The sequence below is a fragment of the Manacus candei genome, unplaced genomic scaffold (genome assembly GCF_025592945.1).
Source record: "Manacus candei isolate 608988 ecotype Guabito, Panama unplaced genomic scaffold, ASM2559294v1 h1tg000026l, whole genome shotgun sequence".
Lineage (NCBI taxonomy): Eukaryota > Metazoa > Chordata > Aves > Passeriformes > Pipridae > Manacus > Manacus candei.
The window spans coordinates 6487153-6509227 of record NW_026138074.1 but is presented as its reverse complement, the minus strand read 5'-3'; the positions used below and the strand labels follow the sequence as shown (position 1 = coordinate 6509227).

The following is a 22075-nucleotide window of genomic DNA, read 5'->3' as shown; positions in this document are numbered from 1 at the left end:
AAATGTCTATGTGTCTGTGCTGCCCGTCCATTTGCCTCAGAGCTGTGTTTCTTTCCTTTGAGTCTGCTGGGTTAGACCCTCTGTCCCACCCAGAGATTTCTTCACTAGCTGTGAACCCAGGCCACCTCTCAGAAAAGTCAGCAGAAATAGCTACTTCTTTTTTCTCCTTTGTGCAACAATTTTGAGGGGAATAAGGCTTTTCATACACCCTAAAGAACAGACAATTATGTGCGCAAATCACCATGCTGCTATTTAAAGTGACTGCATGGCCATTGCTCTCATTGCAGTATCTTGAGCAAGGAAGGATGAAGCTCTGGCTATGGCCAGGGAATAGTTTTGTTTGTCAGTTGTGTAGAATATAAACTACAAGGAGCTATGTTCATGTTTAAAAGTCGTTACATCTATCAATTCTATTTTGATGGCTTTCTAGAAAAGGAGACGTAGGACCTCAGGAGACCTCCCAAGCATTATCGAACTTTTTGTTCAAAAAAAGGAACAGAGATAAGTCTTTAAAAGGTTCAAAAAATATCACTCAAAGCTTGAGTTGTGCAGCCATTCTATGTGGTTTCAGTACTTGTTAGCAAAATGTTAGAATGCAGAGGAGAACTGATATCAAAATTGTGGGTGGAAAGCTAGAAGACAAGATGCTTTTGAAAATGTAGCTTGTAATGTATAAATTTGCATGCTGGACTGTGTAGACAATGGTGGAATTCAGATAGTATTTTCAACTTTTATTCTCTAAGAATATCCACAGCGTGTCTTCATATTCCAATGCAACATAATTCTTTTAGGATAGCATTTATTAATCATATACTATTATAGACTTTCTGAGACAGAAAATACCTGCACAGATAAATCTCAAAAATTACAGGAATTCCCAGGTTACTGAATGTTTGCATACCTGCAGTAAAGTGCCCTAGAGAACAGAAGAAATGGATGAGTGGGAAAATGACTCATTGGATATTTGTATTAGCCACTTTGAAAAGTATAGGACAGAGGGAATTATCAATAAGGTCGGAGTCTTCACGAGATAGCAACTCTGTTTGCAACACTTAAGCAAGAAATGAAATAGCCTAGAATGCAAGTTGACAGATAGAGTGTTGAGTGAGGCCCCAAGGAGCTTGTGTTGACAACAGGAAACCTTTTATTTGAATTGTCTAAGGGTGGTAAAAGGTCAAAATTATTCAAATGTTGAATGCAGTGGGTAGATGAATCCTGAACCAACATATTTTTGAGGCAGCAGAAAGCCAAATGCTCCATCTCTCACACGGTGATAACTGTGTTTTTATAAAGATTGCATAAATCTTGCTAACTTGTAATAGCCACTTTTGTACATTTTACATGAAACATCTTCAGTTTATCCAATTAATGTAAACATAAGTGTGCTTGAGAAAGACCTAAATTATCTTTGAGCATTAATTGTCATGTAAGTAAATATCAATAAATTTTTTACTTAGTTTTAGTACTAAGTAAACAAAAAAAAAACTTAACTACTTTTAGTAGTTAAGATAACTGAGCAGTTAACTACTCATCAGAAAAAGTGACAAATTGTTAAAAAAGAAGAGACCACAGAAAAGGCACAAAAGTTCTGTTTAATCTGCCAGTGAACTACTTTATTATCCTAGGCAACTCATTTAATTTGTGTATGTCTTCCTTCTAGCCTTATTAATTAGGACTACATAGAATCCCCCTGCTGTGTTGGTTGCAGTGTATGTTTTACTATCATCTGGTCATAACCAAGAATGAGGATATAAAAATGACACTGGATTCTAGAAGAAAAAATCTTTGACCCTTTCCATGAAATTGTTCCAATTCTTGTCCTGTAACTAAATTCATACTGTCATCGCTTCCTAAGTTTTATATTTTAAGCTATGAAGAATGTACTCGGTCATGAAAGGTTTTCCTGTTGCATTTCAGAACGTCAGTGTCTCTGGAATCTATTTAGTCACCTACACCTGTTTTACAGCACAACACACAACTGCTAAGTATGCCAGAACATGGAGTGTGTGTAAATGAGTTGTATGTATGAGTATTGATTTCAGCAGCAATATTTTAATGATGTTTCTCTTGAAAAATGAACAGTAGATCTGGGCTCAGAAATTCTTAATACGTGTGTATAGCAATAGACAGTCCATATCCAGTAATGTACTTTATTATTCTGTATAGAAGCTAAATTATATCCTGTTTCACCACAGCATACATACATGAAAGACCCATGCTAATCTTTTTCATTCTGTCAGCACATCTGAAAGGCATTCAACACAATGTTGTTTTCTTAGGAACGCAGACTTTTTGGTGTGTATTGGCTTGCCCTCTAGTGAGTCTCCCAGCTTTCTGCTTCTCGATGCATTGTCTTCCAAGACAGTTGCCATGTGGTACAAGATTCTGGCTCACCATTCTTCCACCTCAGCTCCAAATATGATTCTCTGAACTAATGTTTTTAGTTCAATGTATGTACCAAGTAAGTTGAAGGTGCCAAAACCTTTTGATTAGGCAATACTGATGAACTGTTCAGCTCTGTGGCTTATTGCATTATCATGATCTGTAGTCCCACTCTTCTCTCGGTGATTACCCCCCAAAAAAAATCAGGGTTAAAGCTCACAGGATTCTGCCTGGGACTGAGGAAACTGAGGAAATTGATAGTTTTCAGAACAACCACTGAGGAGACTGAAAGGAGGTCTTGCTTATCTCGTCAGCCTGCTGGTTTAGATTTTGTTTTCCTGCCCAATTTGTTAGTGCTTCTAGATTTGTAGTTACTGTTTGTATCTCAAAGTGTGTTTGGCCTGGGGACCATTATTTCTCTCACTAAAATTTGTGGTGATTATTCAGGACTTTACCTTAAGCTGAAAAAGTACATTCTACTTAGGGTTCTCTTGAAATCCATTGAATAACAGCAATCTGGTTTGTGTAGAGAACAACTGAGACCACACTGTTATGATGCATTATTTTTAATAACTTTATTGCAATAGAGTTTTTAATTTCTTGCAGAAAAAAAGGAAAGATGGAAGAGAAAGAGGAAAGAAAGAAAGGGAAGTTTGAAATTCAGCAGCCAAATACAAAACTTTGTGCTGACTTTTGTGTAGTCTAGGGCTTACCCTTCTCTTCTTATGCATGATCATGTTCACTCAAACCAACTCAGAAACTTCCTTTGGTTTTGGAGGTTAAACTCTCTGAGATTAGAAGCAGAGCTTTCTGAGTCAAGGGCCCCTACCTCTGGAATTAGTTTTTCTTGGTTCTCTGCCAATGTCCAGCTCCAATAATCTTCAGAGCACATGGTAAAATATTTGTATTTGGGTTAGTTTTTCTCTGTTCTAAATGGTTTGGTTTTGCTTTGAGTTTTACCTTACAGATCTGGAGATGGTAGATTGGGAATCATTATTTTCTAGCAGGATTATTTAGTATTACCTACCATGGGAAAGTTTATATGTAATTTATCAATTATTTTTATAAATGTGTGCTGCAGTGCCTGAATGAACATTTTCATTTTCACTTTTAATTTGTCGTTTTCTAGCCCATGATACTGGAATTACTTTGACCCAAACTGGAAAAGCTCTTGAGGACAGAACTTTGTTCCTTGTGTGCTTTGTTGTGTGTGGAAGGAGGGGGTGATTCTGCAGGTGGACAGACAGTGGAGTGGCTTACCATTTATGAGGACTAATCACTTTGTTAAGGGCAATTCTGCAGTCATGTCTACCTTGATACATGTTCCACAGCCATTGGGGCTGTGCAAACTTCCCCTCAAAGTGGCTCTCTGCAGCTAGTACTGCTTTTTGCTAGTGAGGCCAAAACTATAAGAGTATCCAGAATGTTTGTCTATCCGCCACAAAATGTAGACTTTCAATAAAGTCTATTACAATGATTACAAATGATTACAGATGAATGATTGTAAGTAGTCTAAAGTATTTGATTATAAACATTAACATTTATGGCTTAATTGTCTATTTACCTTAGTTTTAAACATCGATGCTGGTAATTTCAATAGAAATCCCCTTTTTTTGCACCAATCTGAGTAGACAACAGGGCCTGCAAATATTTGACATGCTTTGAGAATAATATGAAAGGATCTTTAGAGATGTGTATTTTAAAAATACAGCTTTGGTGTATGACAAAGACTTTATTGTGAGATTAGCCCTTGCCCTTTTTCCAAATATATTGTAGCACTAAGTTCGGTTCAGGTTCCTGAAGTAACAATACTGTTGGGGGATAATGAAACCCAAGGCAAGGAATAAAAGTGAGCCATGTAGTACCTGATAGTCACCTGCTTCCCAAAATAGCCTGGGACAGGTTCTCTCTTGGTGTAAAACAGACCAGCTCCAGAGCTGGTGGCCCGGTATGTCTGCGGAGCAGGTAGTTGCTGTCGGAGAGGTCAGTACATGCATCAGACAGATCAGGTGTAGATCAGATATGTATCTTTGCACTGCAGGATCTCAGAAGATGTTTCCAGTTAACTTTCAGAGCAGCTGCTCCTCAGGACAATGTGGTGTTATATTTAGAAGTGCAGACTGGTCACCTGATGGTGTCCTGATTTAAGAATGACCAGGTCTGTGCTCACCATTCATCTCTTTGAGGTGAAAAGGGAAATAGCCAAAGAGTTGGCTTGGCTCTGGCACCACTAAAGAAATTCTTGTTTTAGTATAAACCACTCTTAATAAGATAGCATTTTTCCCTATCGTGTCTAACTTCAGTCTGAGAAGGAAGCTAACACGAAGAATAACAGTCGTGAGTGCACTGCGGTCACAAATGATTTAGCAGCTTACACAGATTTTTTTTTCTTTTCTCTTCTTCTATCTGTGTTGATAAAATCGGAGACCCGGTGGCTAGTACTGATTTAGACTTCCAGCCTGGATTTGCTCTTGCTTTTTTCTTACTCCAGTTCTCCTTGTGCAGTGCTGCGTGGCACTGGCAGCCTGAGAGAGAGGGAGCTCCAGTCACACGCATAGACTCAGACCGCGGAGAGGAGATTAACATCAAGGAGCCCACATTTGCAATAGCGGGTGGTGCTGGGGGAATGGGGGGGAGAGGCGAGGGGAAAATAAAATAAAAGCAACAATCGGGTAAATGCTCGTCTCTTCTCGCCACCAGCACCTTGCACAGGTCTGAAATCGCTTGTTTTGCTTTGCTGTATTGCGCTTGCCTGGGCTGTGGAGAGGGGAGGGGGAGGGGAGGAAGGGGGAGGTTTAACTTTTACTTGACATTACCGGGTTATTGTCACTTCCCCCGTGTTAAACCCCGGTGGTTTCCCCTCGCCCCCACCCCCTCCCCGTGCTCGGCTCCCTCCACTTAACTTTGTTCAAAGGGCTGCAGCCAGGAGGGCTTGTCCGGGCCTGGGACACAGATAGCGTAAAGTAAATAACCACCACAATTAGGCTGGGGCCGGGAGTTGATCTTCGTGGCGAGAGATCTGCTTAGTTAGCGTTTGCTGTTTCGGGGCGATTGAAGGCCGCCGTGCCAAGGACAGCGCACGCACACACACACACACACGCACACACACACACACACTCACTCTTACACACGCACGCTGGATACAAAAGTCTGGAGGATCTAGGGGAGAATTGCAGCCGCCGGATCGGTGCAGCAGCGGCGGCCAGAGCCATGCGTGTCACGGCCTCCTGAGGGGGGAAAAGGAAGGAAGGGAGGAAGGAGAAAAAAAAAAAAAAGAAAGAAAGAAAGAAGGAAAAAAAAAAAGAAAAGAGGGAGAAAGGAAAGCAGAAGAAAGACGCGGGGTGGTGGAAAGTGTTTGCCTGCTTTTGTCTCGCAATACAGTGAACTGGAAGATGGAGATGGATGTTAAGGGAGTTTCTCCGTGCCCGGAGCCCATCCCCCCGGCGGCGGGGTCTGGCGGCTGCCCGCACCAGCGCCCGCACCACCGCGATGGGCAGCCCGCGGAGCCGGCCCCCGCCGCCGACAGCGGCCACCCGGAGCGGAGGCACGGCGGCGAGAAAGAGGACAAAAAGGTAGGTCCGCTCCGCCGCCGGCCGGCCGGCGCCGCGCCCGCCCGAGGGGCCGCTGCCCGGGGCCGCGCTCGGCGGGGCGGGCGGGGCCGCTCCCGGGGCCGCTCCCGGTCCCGTTCCCCGCCGGCCCCGGGCGCGGGCAGCCCCGCGCCGCCCTTTGTCAGCGCGGCGGCGGGAGGGGGGGCCGGCGGCCGGGGTTGTCTGAGGACACGGGGGCGGCGGGGCGGGGAGCGCGGGGCCGCCGCCGCCGGGCCCCGGGCGCCGGGCATTGTTCCGCCCGCCCGCCCGGCGGGAGCGGCCCGGGGGCCGCCGCCAAAGTTTAACCTCACTTCGAGGGGCCGCGACCGGCGGGGCCGCCGCTCCCCTCCCTTCGGCTCCCCTCGGCTCCCACCCGGCGGCGAGGGGCGAGTCACCTGGGGGAAGGAGCCCGGGCGCTGTGTCCCTCCAGCCCTGCTGTGTCATTGCGGACCGGGGGACGGCTGCTCGCTGCCGAGTGAGAACCTGCGGGTGACGGAGTTCAGCGAGAAATGGGTCAGATCGCACCCTTTGGTGCGGATGTGTCTGCTGCCGGGAGGATCGAAAGTAGAGAGGATGGGATGGAAAAAGGTTGCCATTAAGATAATGTCAGCGGAGTGCATTGATCAGTGCTTTTGTCTGTGGGCACTGTCTTCATTTCCATTCATTTTTCTCGGCATGGGTTTGCTAAACTGAAGCCGATGAATTCTACTGTGTCTGTAGGTCTGTAACAGGCAGAGACTGATAAATGTGTAAGTTTCATCGTAATCCGGTGATGGTTGCAAGGTGTGATCCGTGTGTGCTAGACTGTAAAACCCATCCGTTTATATTTTAGTGAAATCCTAGTAATTCTCTGAATGCACAGATACCCCCAAACAGATTATAATTCTAAAGTAAATGTAAAAAAGAAATGCAGTGTACTGGATTTGAGCCGTGTATCTTCAACTAGTTTTACTATAGTTTGATTTTGTTACAAATGTGTAAGGGAACAGTAACACAATGAAGGAATGTAAACCAGCAATGCAATAAATCAATGCAACAACTATGTCACACCACATATTTGCATGACTAGAGCTCCAGTTATCTTGGGAAATACAAGGTGTTTTTTAAAAATTCTATCTGTAACTGTAGATCCCGAGTTTTCAGCATTTGCCTCCTACACTTCTAGGTTTGTTACCGTTCAGTAAAATCTGTTCTATTGTTTTAATTAAAAGAGAGTATCGATGACGGATCATTTGAACAGGCTCCGTACATTTTAAGAGGGTGGATGGATGCAAGGGCTTTGTTTATAAAATGGTAACTGATGGTTTGCATATTGTGATAGATGAACACAGAATTTCATCTCCTTTGAGTTTATGAATATTTAATTCTGTCGTGACTGCATGCTACTGTACGCAGTTGAATGATTTGTGTGTGCTTGATTGTTTCTAGGATCCCTTCCCTTGCATTGTGTTACTTACTGAAACTTGAAATTATTTTATTTCAAAATAATTAAAATGTAGAGCCAAGGTTGCCATTTATATATGACTTCGTTGTGCCACTGCCTCGAGCATTTAAAAACCCTACCATCAGCAGAAATCCATGCTCAATAGTTACTTTCTGATATACCACACAGTCTGTCTAATGTTTTACCAATCATGGTAAAACAAGGAAGGCAAACAAGGTGTGACTGAAGGTGAATGAACACCAGAGAAGACCTGATTCTCTGTGGTGTGGCTAATTAACATGTTAAGATGACTCAGTATTGCACTGTTTTATTCTCTATTTGCCAGCATTTTCTGGACATGGAAAAAAAGTACTACCTTTTTTTTATTTTTTTTTTTGTGTGTGTGTGTCCTAGCTACAGCCATGCTAAAGTACTGTAATATACTTCTCTTTTTTAACTCCACAATTAAATCCACAATTAGCTTTTCCAAGCTTGCCATTGCCAAGGTTGTTGCAATGACTAGCTTGTATTTTTCGGAAGTGCTGTGATATTTCAAACCTCCCTAAATGTATGTATCTTTCCTAGATGCTGTCCCAGGACAACTAGTGCTTCTTATTACTGCAGAACTATTTCAAATATCTGGTAAAATAGTGGCATCAGAAATATAATGAGAAGGGGAAAACCCATTAAAATGATAGTAAAATCCAACATTATTATGGAAAAAAACCATCAACCACAAAACTAGACTGAAGCATTGCTGGAAACATCATCTAAGAACTTTCTGAATGGAATGAAATAACAGTATCATTGTTTATTTGACCCTTAAACGAACATCAGAGGCACACTGATACATGCTAGAAGTGTGAGTGCTCTACCTGCAAATCATACAGGACATTAGAACTTGATTTCCTGACAAGTGTATAGTTATGAATAACTAACTATTAAGATCTTGCAATGTCTCACGATTTCACTGTCAATTTGCTTTTGGGGGATCGTGCTTCAATTATAAAAAAATCTTATATTTAATCATTGAGCTCCATTTCAGTAGAGGTAAAAAGAGTTTTACTTGAATCTAAATGGAACTGGGTCAAATTTATGTTCTAATAAAGGTATTTTTGTCACAGCATCCAAACAGAATATTGCTGAATTAAACAAAGCAAGTATTTTCTTAAGTCTGTGGAATCTCAGTAGAAGCTACTACCATAGTCTCAATTATATGGGTATTAGAGGGATTTTTTTCCTACTGTATGTTAATTTTTTTTTAATTATCTTTGAACTTCAATAAACTTTTGAAACATATGTGTAACTTGAAATATATCCCACTGTCTTCAGCTGGGATGCTGACATGCCGAAATGTGTGCTTAAGTGCTTTGTTGGAGGAAAACCTAGGTTACTTCTCATATATCTTTTTGTGTTGAAACTGTCTCTAACAGATACATGAGAAGAGAAACTATGAAGATTGACTTTACAATATATTAAGTATACAGTAAAGCATAGTTGCCATTTAGGTGGGAGAAAATTAAGCAGAAATAGTAGAGTACAAGATTTAGAAAACAGCTGACTCTATGTGGATACTATTTTTTCTCTTAAAGCAAAACACATCAGAAAATGTTTTTCAACACTCCTACAATGTTTTCTGTTATTTTAGTTAAAAGCCTGTGGGTCTAACCCTGTATACAGCAGCATGTTGATATTTTCCAGTATGGCAATGTGAGTGACTGGGGGAGAGAACAACGTGCAATCCTGGCTGTTCATTCCTGGCTGGAGGTGCAGCTGATGCCTGTGACAGGTTGTGTGGGTGAGTTTTTCACACCATCTTGCCACTCTGTGACTCAGTGCCAAGGGACACAGGCCCCTAAACTTTACCGAGGATTCTTTCCAGCTTATATTGTAGTGATTGCATCTTTGCAAGGATCACTGTAGGGAACACTTTGGGAGCAGAAGGCAGCTCTGCAATTCCTTTGCAGGCTGGTGACTACGAGTGACGTTTGTCACAGCTGATGTTATGACCAGAATTTTCCCAGGGGTGGTACCCTGAGCTAGGACTTTCAAATCGTTGGCTACAGCCAGTCTGTTACAGTGTTTTCATTTTCCAAAGCACTGTGTAGCCCCTAAGTTCTCCAAAGTTGGTTCGTGGTATGGATTTGGTAATGTAATGTTGCATACTGAGGGGGACCTCTGTATCTCTGTGGGATGCACAAATCATTTAGCACAAATGATTTACAAATGATTTACAGAGTTTTCACTTTATGCCCACTTTCCAGATATAAACCCCTCTGAAACAGCTCCAAAGTGAAGAACTTTCTGTGTATTTACATGGAAATGAGCACACCGAGGTTATGGCAAAAGCAAGCCTACCTGGGCTGGGTACATTGTATTCTGGTTCAAAACCAATTTGCCAGTGTTTGATACAAGAGTTCTGAAGTGTTTTATGGGCTTATTTGTATGTTATTTTCCAGGATGCTCACCTTTGAGAGCACTGTGTGAGAGTCGTTCCCAGGTGTGAGCTTCTAGAGGGGAAAAGCTGAGTGCTTTGGGGAAAGGCACTTGGTGTTAACTTGGGAATTCTTTTCTGCTGTACGCGTGATCTGATCTAATCATCAGTCTCTGAAAGCCTTCTGCTAGTGTATTTACAAGTATACTGCTAACAACAATATGGTGGTTGTTCACTCATCATTCACAAGCAATAGGTCAGGAATAGTGGAAGACACTTCAGAGGCAATTCTTTTTTTAATAATTTCTCATATGTATTTAATTTTGTTAGATTTGGAAAGCTATATGTTACCGTGTGTTTACATTTAGAGAGCAGAAGGCTTAAGAAATGCAGTTTATGCTTGAAGCAGACTGTGGGAAGTTTCTTTTAGGGGGTAGATCACTCCAGTCTTGGGTCAGATGTGCTTATCTTACCCTAGGCAGTTACATTGTGCACAGATGAGTAGTTGTCAACCACTGTCTGTTTTCTGGAGGTTTGAGTGCCTTTTTTTCAGATAATCTGAACCCTTCCCATTGAGCAACCTGAAGTTAGGAACCAAAAGCTGAAAGTGAAATCAGTAATGGATACAAGGAACCAATATGGGGTGAGTGGGACAAAGAAAGCAGAGATAGACAACACTACCACTTGCTGATGGTAGCAGCTTCTCCTGATTACAGTATAAAAGGCAACATCTTGTATTAGTTGGAATTTCCAAGTATGGAAGGCTTTGTGCCAAGTGTATCATGGGCTATGGTCTTGCCAAGATGTAATGCAGGCATGAATAGTCAGGGTCTGGCCGTTGTCTGCCTGGATGGACAAGTTCTTCACTACCCAGACATGGCAAAAAATTATACTTGAGGCTGTTGCTATTCTGGGAGTTTGATGTGAGACAGAAATTTCAGTGTATCTCTGAAGTGAAGACAGAGGTGGAGAATAATGTGTCTTTCTTTAAATCATTGCTAAGAAGATTTCAGAAATCATTCCTCAGCCCAGCAACATCAACTCTGTCTTTTCAGGTCCACTCTCAAGCACCTATTCTTCATTCTTAAGCTGTTCCCAGCCATGCTGTGGGCCATCATGATATTGGTATTGATCTGCATAGTTCAATGTCTTCCTGAGGAAATGGTCTGAAAAAAAGCTATTACCCTGTTCTTCCAGAGTTCCCAGAACCTGGTGGCTGCCTGGGTGGTGAGCCACCCAGTCCCAAAGCCAAAGACTCAGGACGTTCTGAGTCCCTCATATTCAGATGCTTGTCCTACTCATTCCCAGGTCACAGCTCTGGAGCAGGCTCTAATTCATGGCACTGTGGGGAGACTCCCAGACACATCTGCCTGGAATGGTTGCCCAGAGCCACAGTGCCTGGCAGGTGCCTCTGGAAGGGATATTTTAGTCCTTTGTATTGCTGATGCAGGCAGCAAAGCTATTAACTGTGCCATTAACCTGTTTCGGTGAGCAAGGCCCAAGGGCTATCTGCTTTGAGGAGACTAAATAAAAAATTCAGATTAAAAAAAATCAAAAAGAGGAAATTCACTGTGAACTGAAAACCTTGCTTTGCAGGCAGGTCTACTTCTGCATTTCTATGCATTTCATGTACTCTGCCTCTCACTCTTCTCTTGCCTTCTAGTGAGAGGATGAATCCTTAGATGAACTGATAATTGTGCCTCTGTTGCAAAAACAAGCAGATTGGAAGAATAGAGAGAAAGAGAGATACTGTTAGTACCTAAAGTGAAGGCTAGACTAACAAGCTCATATTTTATTACACATCAGAGAATCCGAAAGGAGAAAAGATGTTGGAAATCAGGCGCCATCATTTTCATATCTCTGAAATTACTTTTTGTCTCGTATTCTGTGAATTCTTTTTCCTACATGGCCAGCAGGTCAAGGGAGGTGATTCTCTCCCCCTCTGCTCTGCTCTGGTGAGAACTGCTGGGGCCCCAGCATAAGGAGGACATGGACCTGCTGGAGCAAGTGCAGAGGAGGCCACAAAGCTGATCAGGTCGCTGGAGCACCTCTTCTATGGTGACACGCTGAAAGAGTTGTGGTTGTTCAGCCTAGAGAAGACAAAGCTCTGCAGAGACCTTACAGCAGCCTTTCAAAACATTAAGGGTGCCTACAAGAGAGCTGCAAAGGGAATTTTTGCAAGGGCATGGAATGATAGGACAAAGGGAAAAGCTTTAAACTGAAAGCGAGTAGCTTTAGATTAGATATTAGGAAGAAATTCTTTATTTTGAGAGTGGTGAGGCACTGCAACAGGTTGCCCAGAGAAATTATGGATGCCCCATCCCTGGAAGTGTTTAAGACCAGCTTTGAGCAACCTGGTATAGTGGAAAGTGTCCCTGCCCATGGCAAGGAGATTGGAACTAGATGATCTTTAAGGTCTCTTCCAACACAAACCATTCTAAGATTTTATGATTCTATGATATGGGAAAAATCTTACCTTAAGTAGATGTAAACAGTAGATTAACATTATTATCATACTGAATCCAGAACACAACACTGTACCAGCTACTAAGAAGAAAATTAACTGTATCCCAGATGAAACCAGTGCAATATGGTAAATACACATGTAATACATATTCATTTGCAGGTGGTATACTGAGGATCTGGAATGTGGAGAATGAGGTTCAGCATGGGTTTTATATTAAAACATAAAGTTGGAAAGTGAGCAATTGATTTCTCTGTGCCTGTGTCTGTACTAAAACAACATACATGATGGTGCATGTGAATGATTCTTTAAAATTTTACTAAACACAAGATTTCTGAAAGAAGAAAACACTATTTAAAATAGTTGTCCCCTTAAATAATTTGTATGAGAAATGTTTTGGCAAAGTGTGAACAGCTGTTTAAATTTTTCAACCGATTGATCAATAAGTGGATGAAGCTTGAAAAGGTGTTCACACTCTGACTGGTTCCTGGGGTAAACATTGAGATATTCATTGTAATAGAGAGATTTCATGAAAAGTAAGTAGTGCTTAGAGTTAATACAAAGTGAAATTAAGTGCATATGTAGTTGATTAGGTAACAAATCCAGGGACATAAACAATGAACATCATGGGTGGGAGCTAAACAACACTCTTGAGTCATTGGCTGCACAACCACAAGTTTTGTATGCAGAAGACACAGAATTGACTCTCTGGCTAAAGGCAATTTTGTCTTGGCTGCAGAACAGTTGTGAGGATTCCTACTTGAAGGAAGACACAGCGCTGAAAAGGGCTTTGTTATCTCCTCTTGAGCAGTTGGGACATTGCCTTGACTCAGATGCAGTGGTATGTGTTCATGCCTGTGTGCTGAGACTGGAAAGCAGTTCTATTCAGGGCTGCATATGACAGCCGTGAGCTTGGCCAATGTGTGGCATATCCTTCCCACTTAAGTAGAGCTTGTTCTCAAAAGCCCACTATTCACAGGAATTCCTGGCCAAGGGTTGAATGCCAGCTTGTAACAAATCTGAGTCTTCAAACAATGGATAATCAATGAAGCTAGAAACGAACAATAACCATGTTGTTGCATGCTATTCCCAGTGTTTTCCTAGATGCTCTCTGTGTTTTTAGACCATCTCTATCTGTGGTAAAAACTTACTGTGTCATACTGCATCCTTACGGCACAATAATTTTTACTGTATCAAGGTTATGATTTACTTAATTGCCTAAGTGTGCTGGTTTAAAGGTAAACCAGCAGGGGAAATGAAGCCAACTCAAAATAGAGATTATAAGTTGGAATAACAATTTAATAAAATAATACAATAAGTACGATTATACAGACAAACTATTGGTTTTAACCCACAAAACCCAAATGCATAACCCAGCACCCTGGGGCATGAACAGAGTGGTGTTCTTTGGCCCCCCTGAGTCCAAAGTAAAAGGAGAGGGGAAAACCTGTTGGTGAGAGTGCTGTTGCAGTCTGGTCAAGAGTGGTGATTGAAGTCCAGTCGAGAGTGGTGGTCTCAGTCTGGTTGAGAGTAGTGGTCTGCAGTCTTCCTCTGGATCCCACGAGTGGTTAAAAAAGTCCCAGGACCCCAAGATTATGTATCTTCCAGTTCAGGCGGGAATGTCCAGTACGTCCCTCAGGGCGGGGAGTTCCACAATGGGTGTGAGGACAGGGAGGCACCCTCCTATCTCACAGGCCTCTTAACACCCAGTTTATAGCCTGAGGAGTCAGGCTGCTCTGGGCAGATGGTGTAAATGGTCTATTGATAACAGTTTCTGGGAAATGGCATGGAAGGCTATAGAATGCACACTTTTGGGTTATATCCATACAGTGATGAACTGGTCCCAGCTGTTCTAACTAGGACACTAAGCTAAGAGAGACATATAGTTACTGTATGTAACTGTATTCACAATGGGTGAAGTGGTTCAGTTTTTGTTTGGTTCCATACTTGCTTGTTCTCTGTCTGGCTGTAGCCACACTGCTTATACAGTGACTGGGATTATTTCTCAGCACCTTGTACTAGGTGGATTTCTGTACTGACTAGCTGCCAGTGGTAATTGTCTGGTAATGGTGTAAAAAGTTGCAGAGTCTCAGTAGAGTTGTTGGTTTCTAATGTCTTATCTCTGAAAACACCCAAATAATAAACAAAATGGGACTGCAGCTATAAATGGGAAAATGACAACAGGAGTATGATAATAATTTCCATAAAAGTAGGGGTCAGATCAGGTTCTAATGTGATGTTTAAATTTGTAGAAGAAAAAAAAGATAGATATGAAAGATAATACAGATGTTAAGTATTCTACAGTAGTTTCTTTCCTCCCTTACTTGTCATCTTTTCTGAAAGGCTCTGAAATTCTCCTCTGCTTATAATGAAAACTTCTATTTTGTTTCAATTCCCCACATTGCATTTTGAGCTGTAAGGGGAATATTAATTGTTCCAGGAACTCTAGTAACCAGTGCATCTTAACTGGGATAAAACAAGACACAATTTGGCTCATAGTATGGACAAGGACAGTCATGTATAAAATTTGTTAGACAGCCATGATTTACTGGAAAAAGAGTAATTCTTCCATGCCTAATGGCTTCTGCCATGTGTTTAAATACAGCTGTTATTTTTATTATACATTATATGAAATGAAGACCAATCTTGTTACAGAAGCAGAATAGAAGTAGTTTCCTTGACTGAAAAGCAAGTGTTGGGTGAATAAAAATTACAGACGCAAGCCACAAAGCTTGGTTAATGCACTTACTGTTCCTGGGCTTCTGAGTTCATTCCATCAAACACCTCGTCCTGTGGTTACAGAGTTTATTCTTTTCAAAAAGCTACTCTACACAAGGTTTTTGAAGTGGTAATGTGATCAACAAGTGCAGGGAAAATAAAATGAGTATTTTTCCTTTCAGTTTTGACCATCTGCAAAGGATTCTTATCATTGACTGGGGAATGAAAATAAAATGGTGTGGAACCTTTACCTGTTCTGTTAGCCTAAAGTCTGTGTTAATTGATTTCAACAAGTGCCTCAAGCACCACTGACACTTCTTCTTTGCTATTAACTAATGATGGTTGTCTCATCGACGTTATTACTGAGTCTGTACTCATTTTTAGGAGCCAATAGCAGAAAATCTGTTTTGGGATCCAAACTAACATGCTCAAGGTAAGTCTTTGTGGAAAGGGACCTAAAGGGCTAGTGTCTATCTAAGATAATTTGTATGGCTATTATATTTAGTAGTAATTCAGTATTCAGTATAGTATAAATAAATAGGCATTGTGCTTTCCTGAGGATTCAAAAAGAGTGTGTTATTGCCTTGAGGTAGTTACCCTGTCATCAGACATAACACAGGATGGGTAACCACAAGTCCTCACTGCTGGGCAGCTGAGCATATTATGTGGGGGTAGGCTGTAGATTTCTTCTGCTCTGAAGGTGAATGAAGAGTGAAAGGGAATGACATGGAGTGGCAGAGAGGGAGTAGCTGGAAAGCTGATTGAAAGCAACAACTTTTGAGTAGGGCTGGAAGGAAGGAGTTTGTAAGGTGCGTATTTTGAGACGAAAGAACTTTATGAAGTGTGCATTGGGTCCATGTGGAGTTAGGGAAGCACACAGCAGAATTTTGCAGAGCTCGCAAAACGCCTATTGAGGCTTCACAGACATTATACAGTGCCCCGGCTAGCCTTGTTAACTTTATTGAGTGTGCTTCGAGGACATGCAGACTTTTAGAGTATGTGAAAGCCACTTTTAATAATTAATTGGCTTACTCTCTCCCACCTATTGTTTCATGTCTTATAAAAAGCAACAGCAAGTCCTTGCCAAAACCAACAGATACAATAATATTTAGGTTAGTTGGGTTTGAGATATGACAGGCTAAAAAGGATATCCCCAAAGATCTTGGAACTTAAACAATCCCCATTTTTTGTCCTGTCTTATTTCTCCCATGACTGTCATAGGATGTGCTCTTAAACTAAATTTTCCCTGATCTAATAAGTGGTTTCAGGAAGAGAATGAAAAGTGTGTGTGTGTGTGTGTGTGTGTGTGTGTGTCTATGTAAACTGATTTGTAACTGGAAGTCTGTTTCCACTTTACTGTGTCAGGGAAACAAGCTAAATTTTTAAGTGACAAACTGACTTCTTCCTTAAGGGAGGCAGCCATCATCCACATTATCATCTATATCCCTGCACATGCAGTGTGACACAGGAAATGACACACAATTATCAGATGGCTGTTAAGATGGATGCAGAGAAATGGTGAGCTTGCTGGCATGGCCTCAAAGACAGACATCCACAGATGTTCTGTAGTCACTCAAGTGCATGCAGTTAAAGTGTGCCTGTTGTGCATTTGGGGAAATTTTTTTTTAAACAGAGAACACTTAAATTTGGGGGAGGTCGTGAATATGTTTCCAGAGGGAGAAGGAAGGAAATCAGCAAACTTAAGCTTAAGGAAGGCCACGTAGGTTTTCAAGAGACCAACTGGAGCAAGGCAGTAGCAAAGGGTCAGACATCCATCCTGAACCTGACTTTATCTGCCTCCCATGGTAGGGAGGTGGCTAATGCCGTGGACGCTTACTGTCACCTACTGTTGTGGTTTTATGTAAAACATGGCCTTACTGGACCTTAAAATGGGAACCACAGGTACCACTTCTTGAACTTGTTAAGAGGATGTACCCTGTGCAGAAGATAAAAAATGGATTAATCAGTTTGAAGAGAGGCCATGTGTATGTTAGAGCATCAGGGGGGATCCAGGTCAGTGTGGCTCAGGGAATCTTTACAGGAACAGCCATACCACAGGACTGTCATGAGATAATCAACCAGATGTACATCAAAACTGGAATCACCCTATGCTGGGAAATGTTCAGGGCTCTCTGATCTGTTCTTGGCTGTGCATGTTCTGCCTGTTGGTAAGATTCACCAACTTTCTCTCTATAGGCAGTGCTTCATAGTCATGCTCTTTTGCTTGCTGATGCACGCAGAACATTTACTAAGGTCGTTCTTCCTAACCAGTCAAGTAAAGCAGTCATTCTTAAGTACTATGCTTAAGTACTATTGTTTTAGAGTTAGACTTACCCCCTCACAACAGGTTATCTCTTTGGTCACACTATCCTGTGGACTGTGGCTTTATTCCTGTTAGCCCAGAACTATCCATACTGCCCATTTTTGTCTGCAAGTACAAGCAAAGCTGATGGAAAGGTGTCATTCTGCAATGTCAGTCTGTATTTCACAAGTGACTGTGCCTGTTACCTTTGATCATATCATGGTACCTCTTAGTCATACATCCACATCTGACATTCCAGTAATAACTGGAAGAGACCAGAGAAAGTAAAATTAGAAAACTATAGGTAACAGGTGCTTATGTATTTTGTACTCTGTGTTATTAAGAACTAGGAGCAGGAAGACACAGTGACACAACCGTTAACAGGTGCCTAAAGTGTTACTCTCTTATTTGGTGATACAGGTGACTTGTTTCTTACCTACACAAAGGAAAATTATAAATGAGTCTGTCGTAGGTAGAACTTTTGCCATTTTTAAGATGCAGGTCAGAGCAGTTGCACCTGTTGACACACAGTTGTGTGGTATCAATAGTCAGCATGCAGTGCAGTCCCTTGCTTTGTCGGACATCTGTGGCAGAGACTGTCACAGCTACCCAGAAAACTGTGAGGAGGAGTACAGGAGTTCAGCAGTCAGGGTCAGGACCTCTGAAAGGTGCTGTGGAGATCACTGCAGAGAATTTAAAAGGTGAGCTACCAAATGATAAGTACAGAAATGCACCGTGTGCCAAGCTACGCTGGGCACAAACAGAAGTATATGTGTTGTGCAGAGTAAAGGCAGAAAATTTTAAGTCCATCTTTCAAGCAAGGCTTGTTGTGTTATAATGGTGTATAAAATAATCAGGGCAAGAATAATAAAACTAATATTTAAAAGCCAAATCAATATAAAATGCATAAATGCAGCAATGGGATCTAGTGATAAATTTTAAGTGCTAAGTTACAGAAAAGAAGAACAAGGCAGTTTATTCATTTCCCTCTGTTGTTAGCAAGCCTGAGGGAATGGGACCTGCTCATATGACAGGCCACTGCTTGATCTGTAGTATGTAGGGGCACATTCACCATAGATGAAATACTGTTCCAATACTCTGTCTGTCCAGTTGGTACTGGATGCCAATGCAATACTGACCACAATGAGGGACAAAGTCTTACCTCACATCTGTAGACTGTTACTGTCCCCTTTTCTGATCTCCTTCCAAACCAGTGCCAGGGTATGCTGGCAGTGCTCCTGTGAACTCAGCAACAGAGAACAGAGACTGCACCCTTGACATGAGTATTATTGTACCTCTCTGACAGCAGCTGTCTCACTTTAGCATCAGCCCAGATGTGCAGGGATCAAAATGATTAAATTTAAAAACCACAAGATTTGGAAAAGTGCTTCTATTATGCTAATAACATCTTTAAAGCTGAGATCTAATTTTTTACATCATACTAGGCTAAGGACAAATTTTGTGTCCTACTAGCAAAAGAACTTCATCATGTTTTTCACAGGCATGTTATATTTTACTTACTTGAAGTGATTTATGACCAAGTAAAACTTGTAATGAGTAGAAACTGTACAAGGAGTGGAGAGGTACAAATTGTTACAAAATAACCCAGAGGAAGATGTATTAGTAGGTTCAGATGTCACTGCTCTAACAGTTTACAGGATTCTTATATTTGCATACCTAGAAGAATGGCATTCTATAGCATCAATGGGAAATTGAAATTCACTTCTATTCTTCAAGGCTATAAGAGAATTGTTTTGACCAGTATAATTTTGGGAGTAATTTTGACATTTGGAGAAAAAGGAAGGAATATGGTCAGGCCTCGATTTGAAATAAATCTGAGGGTTTAAAGTTTGCTAAAATAACAATTTTACTGAACATACATAGTCCAAATCTTACTCTATTCCACACAAAAAACCAAAAAGTCCCTTGATGACATTTTGTTTGGGATTAGGAATTATCCTGCGTTGGAGCAGGAGAATGCTGTAAATCTTCCACTTCATTCTTGTATGATTCTGTGCTGGAAAATGCTTTGATGCTTTTTAAAATGAATCTGCATCTACAGAGAGTTTTCAAATGCACTCAAACTCCAAAAGTTTATATGAATTATCTGACAATTGTCTAAAATGAATGCAACTGTAAATAAAATTACTCACTGAAGTGTCACAATTAGGTGTGCATGCTTGCAGGATCACATCATGGAATTCTTAGGTTTTGAGTGAAAAGTACTGTTTTTCTTTATGTATTAAACATTTCTGCTACACTGAAACCTGTATACTTACATGTTCATGTAGCACTAAGTATAGTATTTCAACAGTATAAAATTGTGTGCCCTACTGTATCAAAAACAATCTTAGACCTCAGTAACACCAGTATGCTTCAACTAACCTGGATCTGTTTTTGGTAGTAGATAGTTCTTATATAGTCCTAGTGTGATAACTGAACAATGGTCTGAAGCACCTTAAAAAGAAAATATATTTTAAATTTGAAACTGTCAACAAACTTGCATTTTCCAACGGTGATATTTTTAAAGAGGTATTTCATTATAATACAGTATTTCAAATTCTAAGTAGTCTTTTTTGGAAGAGATGCATAGCAATGTCAAATGTTGCTGTTGATATTATAGCCTTAGCCTGCACAACAGATTTATAAGAGCAGAATTCTTTGTCCTCTCATTCTTGCTGGAGCATCAGTTTGAAGGGTAACACATCTGTAATAGAGTCAGGTTGCTTTTTTATCAGCAGCTGATGGTGACACTCTTAAAAAAGGGCAGAATTCATACCTAGAAATACATTTGTCAACAAAATATGAGCATGTGAGACAACAGTTCAGTCACATTTCACTTTCATTTTTTCTCTTTTGTGCTAGGGAGTAACTTTCAAGTGTCAGCTCTTTCAGCTGAGTGTCAGCCTTTTTATAATTTGCTGCAGCATGTCAACCCCCTTAGAATTACCATATGTTAGCTGTTTACCATATCGACTGGAAGCATGCGCATTGAGCTGTTCCCCTTTGCCCTACCTGTGTTGCTCCTGGTGACAGCCAGGTGATTATTTTAGCTGACAATTCAGCCACTGGCAGGAATGCCCCAGGTGTATTCATTGTGGCTATGCTGAGTCTGGGAAGGTCGGTCAGTCAGTCAGGGAACCAGACAGAGGGAAGAATGGGGCTGGGTGGTGGATGTGCTTGGCAGGCTGGCTAGTGAGCAGGAAGACTTACAGGCCTAATCCCTTCCTTCCTTGCCTGAATATTTAGTCAGTCAGGAGGCAATTATACTGTAGGTTGTGTGATCTCCGTGGTAATTTACTTTTGAGAAGTCTTGGCTACAGAAGCAGGAGAATCTGTTTGTCCTAATGTCTGCCTGAGTTTTTAACTAATATGATCACTACAGGATGTTAGCACCCAGCAAATATTTAAAATCTTGCAATAACCCTGTTTTTCACTGTCCTTGCTGTCAAAAACAAGAATGGCAAAGGGCTTTACTCCTGGCAAACCTTGTGTTAATAATGGTAATGTGCCAGTGCTTGTCTGGTTTTGGACTGTGTCCGGTGGTTGGTTCCTAACTGTGAACCAGAGCTTTTGCTGGCATTTTTCTGTGTCTGACAATAAATTTGGACCTGCACTGCAGAGGGAAACAGTAGTAAGCTAGTAACGGAGTGCCAGATAGTAAGAGGATGACAAGTCTTTTCCAGTCTTGTGTGAATGCTATTGAATGAGCAGTCAGTGTGCTAGGGGCCAGTGAGCCAACAAATATGTTCAGCGTTTCCAGAAAATAGTCTTCAGAATAGTAGGAGGTGTGATTTCGAAGGGGAAGCATTTGAAAGCTATAGATAGTGGAGTAAGGCAGGAGAAGTGAGCTGGCAGAAAGGCGTTTTGAAGAGAAATGGGGCTCTGCATAAACCTTTCCCACAGCAACTTTACCCATCCAGCTAGCACATCCTGCTGGCATGGAGCTGATGGGGGCAGGAGGCTGCCAGCATGTTTTCCTGTGGGAAAAGAGGAATGAAGGTTATAGGGAAGTGTCAAGGGGAAGCACGCATGGCATGGACACAAAGAAGTCTGAACAAGGGGCATCTCTGCCAGGACTGCAGCTGCAGCAGTGACCAGGACTGACTGTGTGTATTTCAGCTGCTTTCACCAATCCTCTGCAAACAGCGAAAGTGAATTCTCTGAGGCAGAATTGTCTGACAATTTCTCCTTTTATATTAGCTATATTATTTACCAATTTTGAAAATGATTCGATAGGGTATAACTAGTGTTCTGAGATCATGATGGGTCTAGTCAGCTTTCCAGAGAGCACAGCAATTACCATGTGAATAGAGGTGACTGTGAGGGACAGGCTGGGTGGCTGCTCTCTCTAACCTGACCATTAGTTTTCCCGTGTTTGTGTGCACACCTCTTCTCTGTGATTAGCCTCAGTGGAAACACCATTGCCAGGGTCCTGCTGGCAGCCACAGCTTAATAGGCAAAATGGAGGGGGTTAGGTGTTCTTCTGTCTTTTCCATTTTTCATTAAATAAGGCAAAATACACAATAAGTGAAGTCTGATTTGCGTGGATATTTGTATGCATGTATAACAGGCCTGAATGTTAATGTGGGAAATGACTTTCTTTCAACTCAGTGGCCTGTATATTTGATTTTTAGAATTATTTGTCTTCTTTGTAACTTTCAGTAAGTTTCTGTTGCAAAATAATGCATCGAAATTCCTTGTGAAGTACTCAAGCACTTTGTAACCTAGCAGATAAGGACGTTTTTGCTTCCTATTGGAAACT

The 22075-nt window shown here is 41.4% G+C and overlaps 1 protein-coding gene across 5 annotated transcripts in view; it reads left to right on the top strand.

Annotated features, from left to right (window-relative positions):
* RBMS3 (RNA binding motif single stranded interacting protein 3) overlaps nucleotides 1-22075 on the top strand; it is a 765077-nt gene that overhangs the window by 54165 nt on the left and 688837 nt on the right. For 2 of the 5 annotated variants that reach the window (XM_051789013.1, XM_051789012.1), the window contains exons 1-2: nucleotides 5122-5345; nucleotides 5764-5954. The exons of 1 other annotated variant lie outside the window; for it this stretch is intronic. In XM_051789013.1, the coding sequence (XP_051644973.1) occupies nucleotide 5345; nucleotides 5764-5954 (192 nt within the window). In that variant the 5' untranslated portion in view covers nucleotides 5122-5344. Of the gene's footprint in view, nucleotides 1-4669; nucleotides 5095-5120; nucleotides 5346-5763; nucleotides 5955-22075 lie in introns of those variants that run through there. 2 more of the 5 variants (XM_051789015.1, XM_051789014.1) reach the window with 2 other exon arrangements.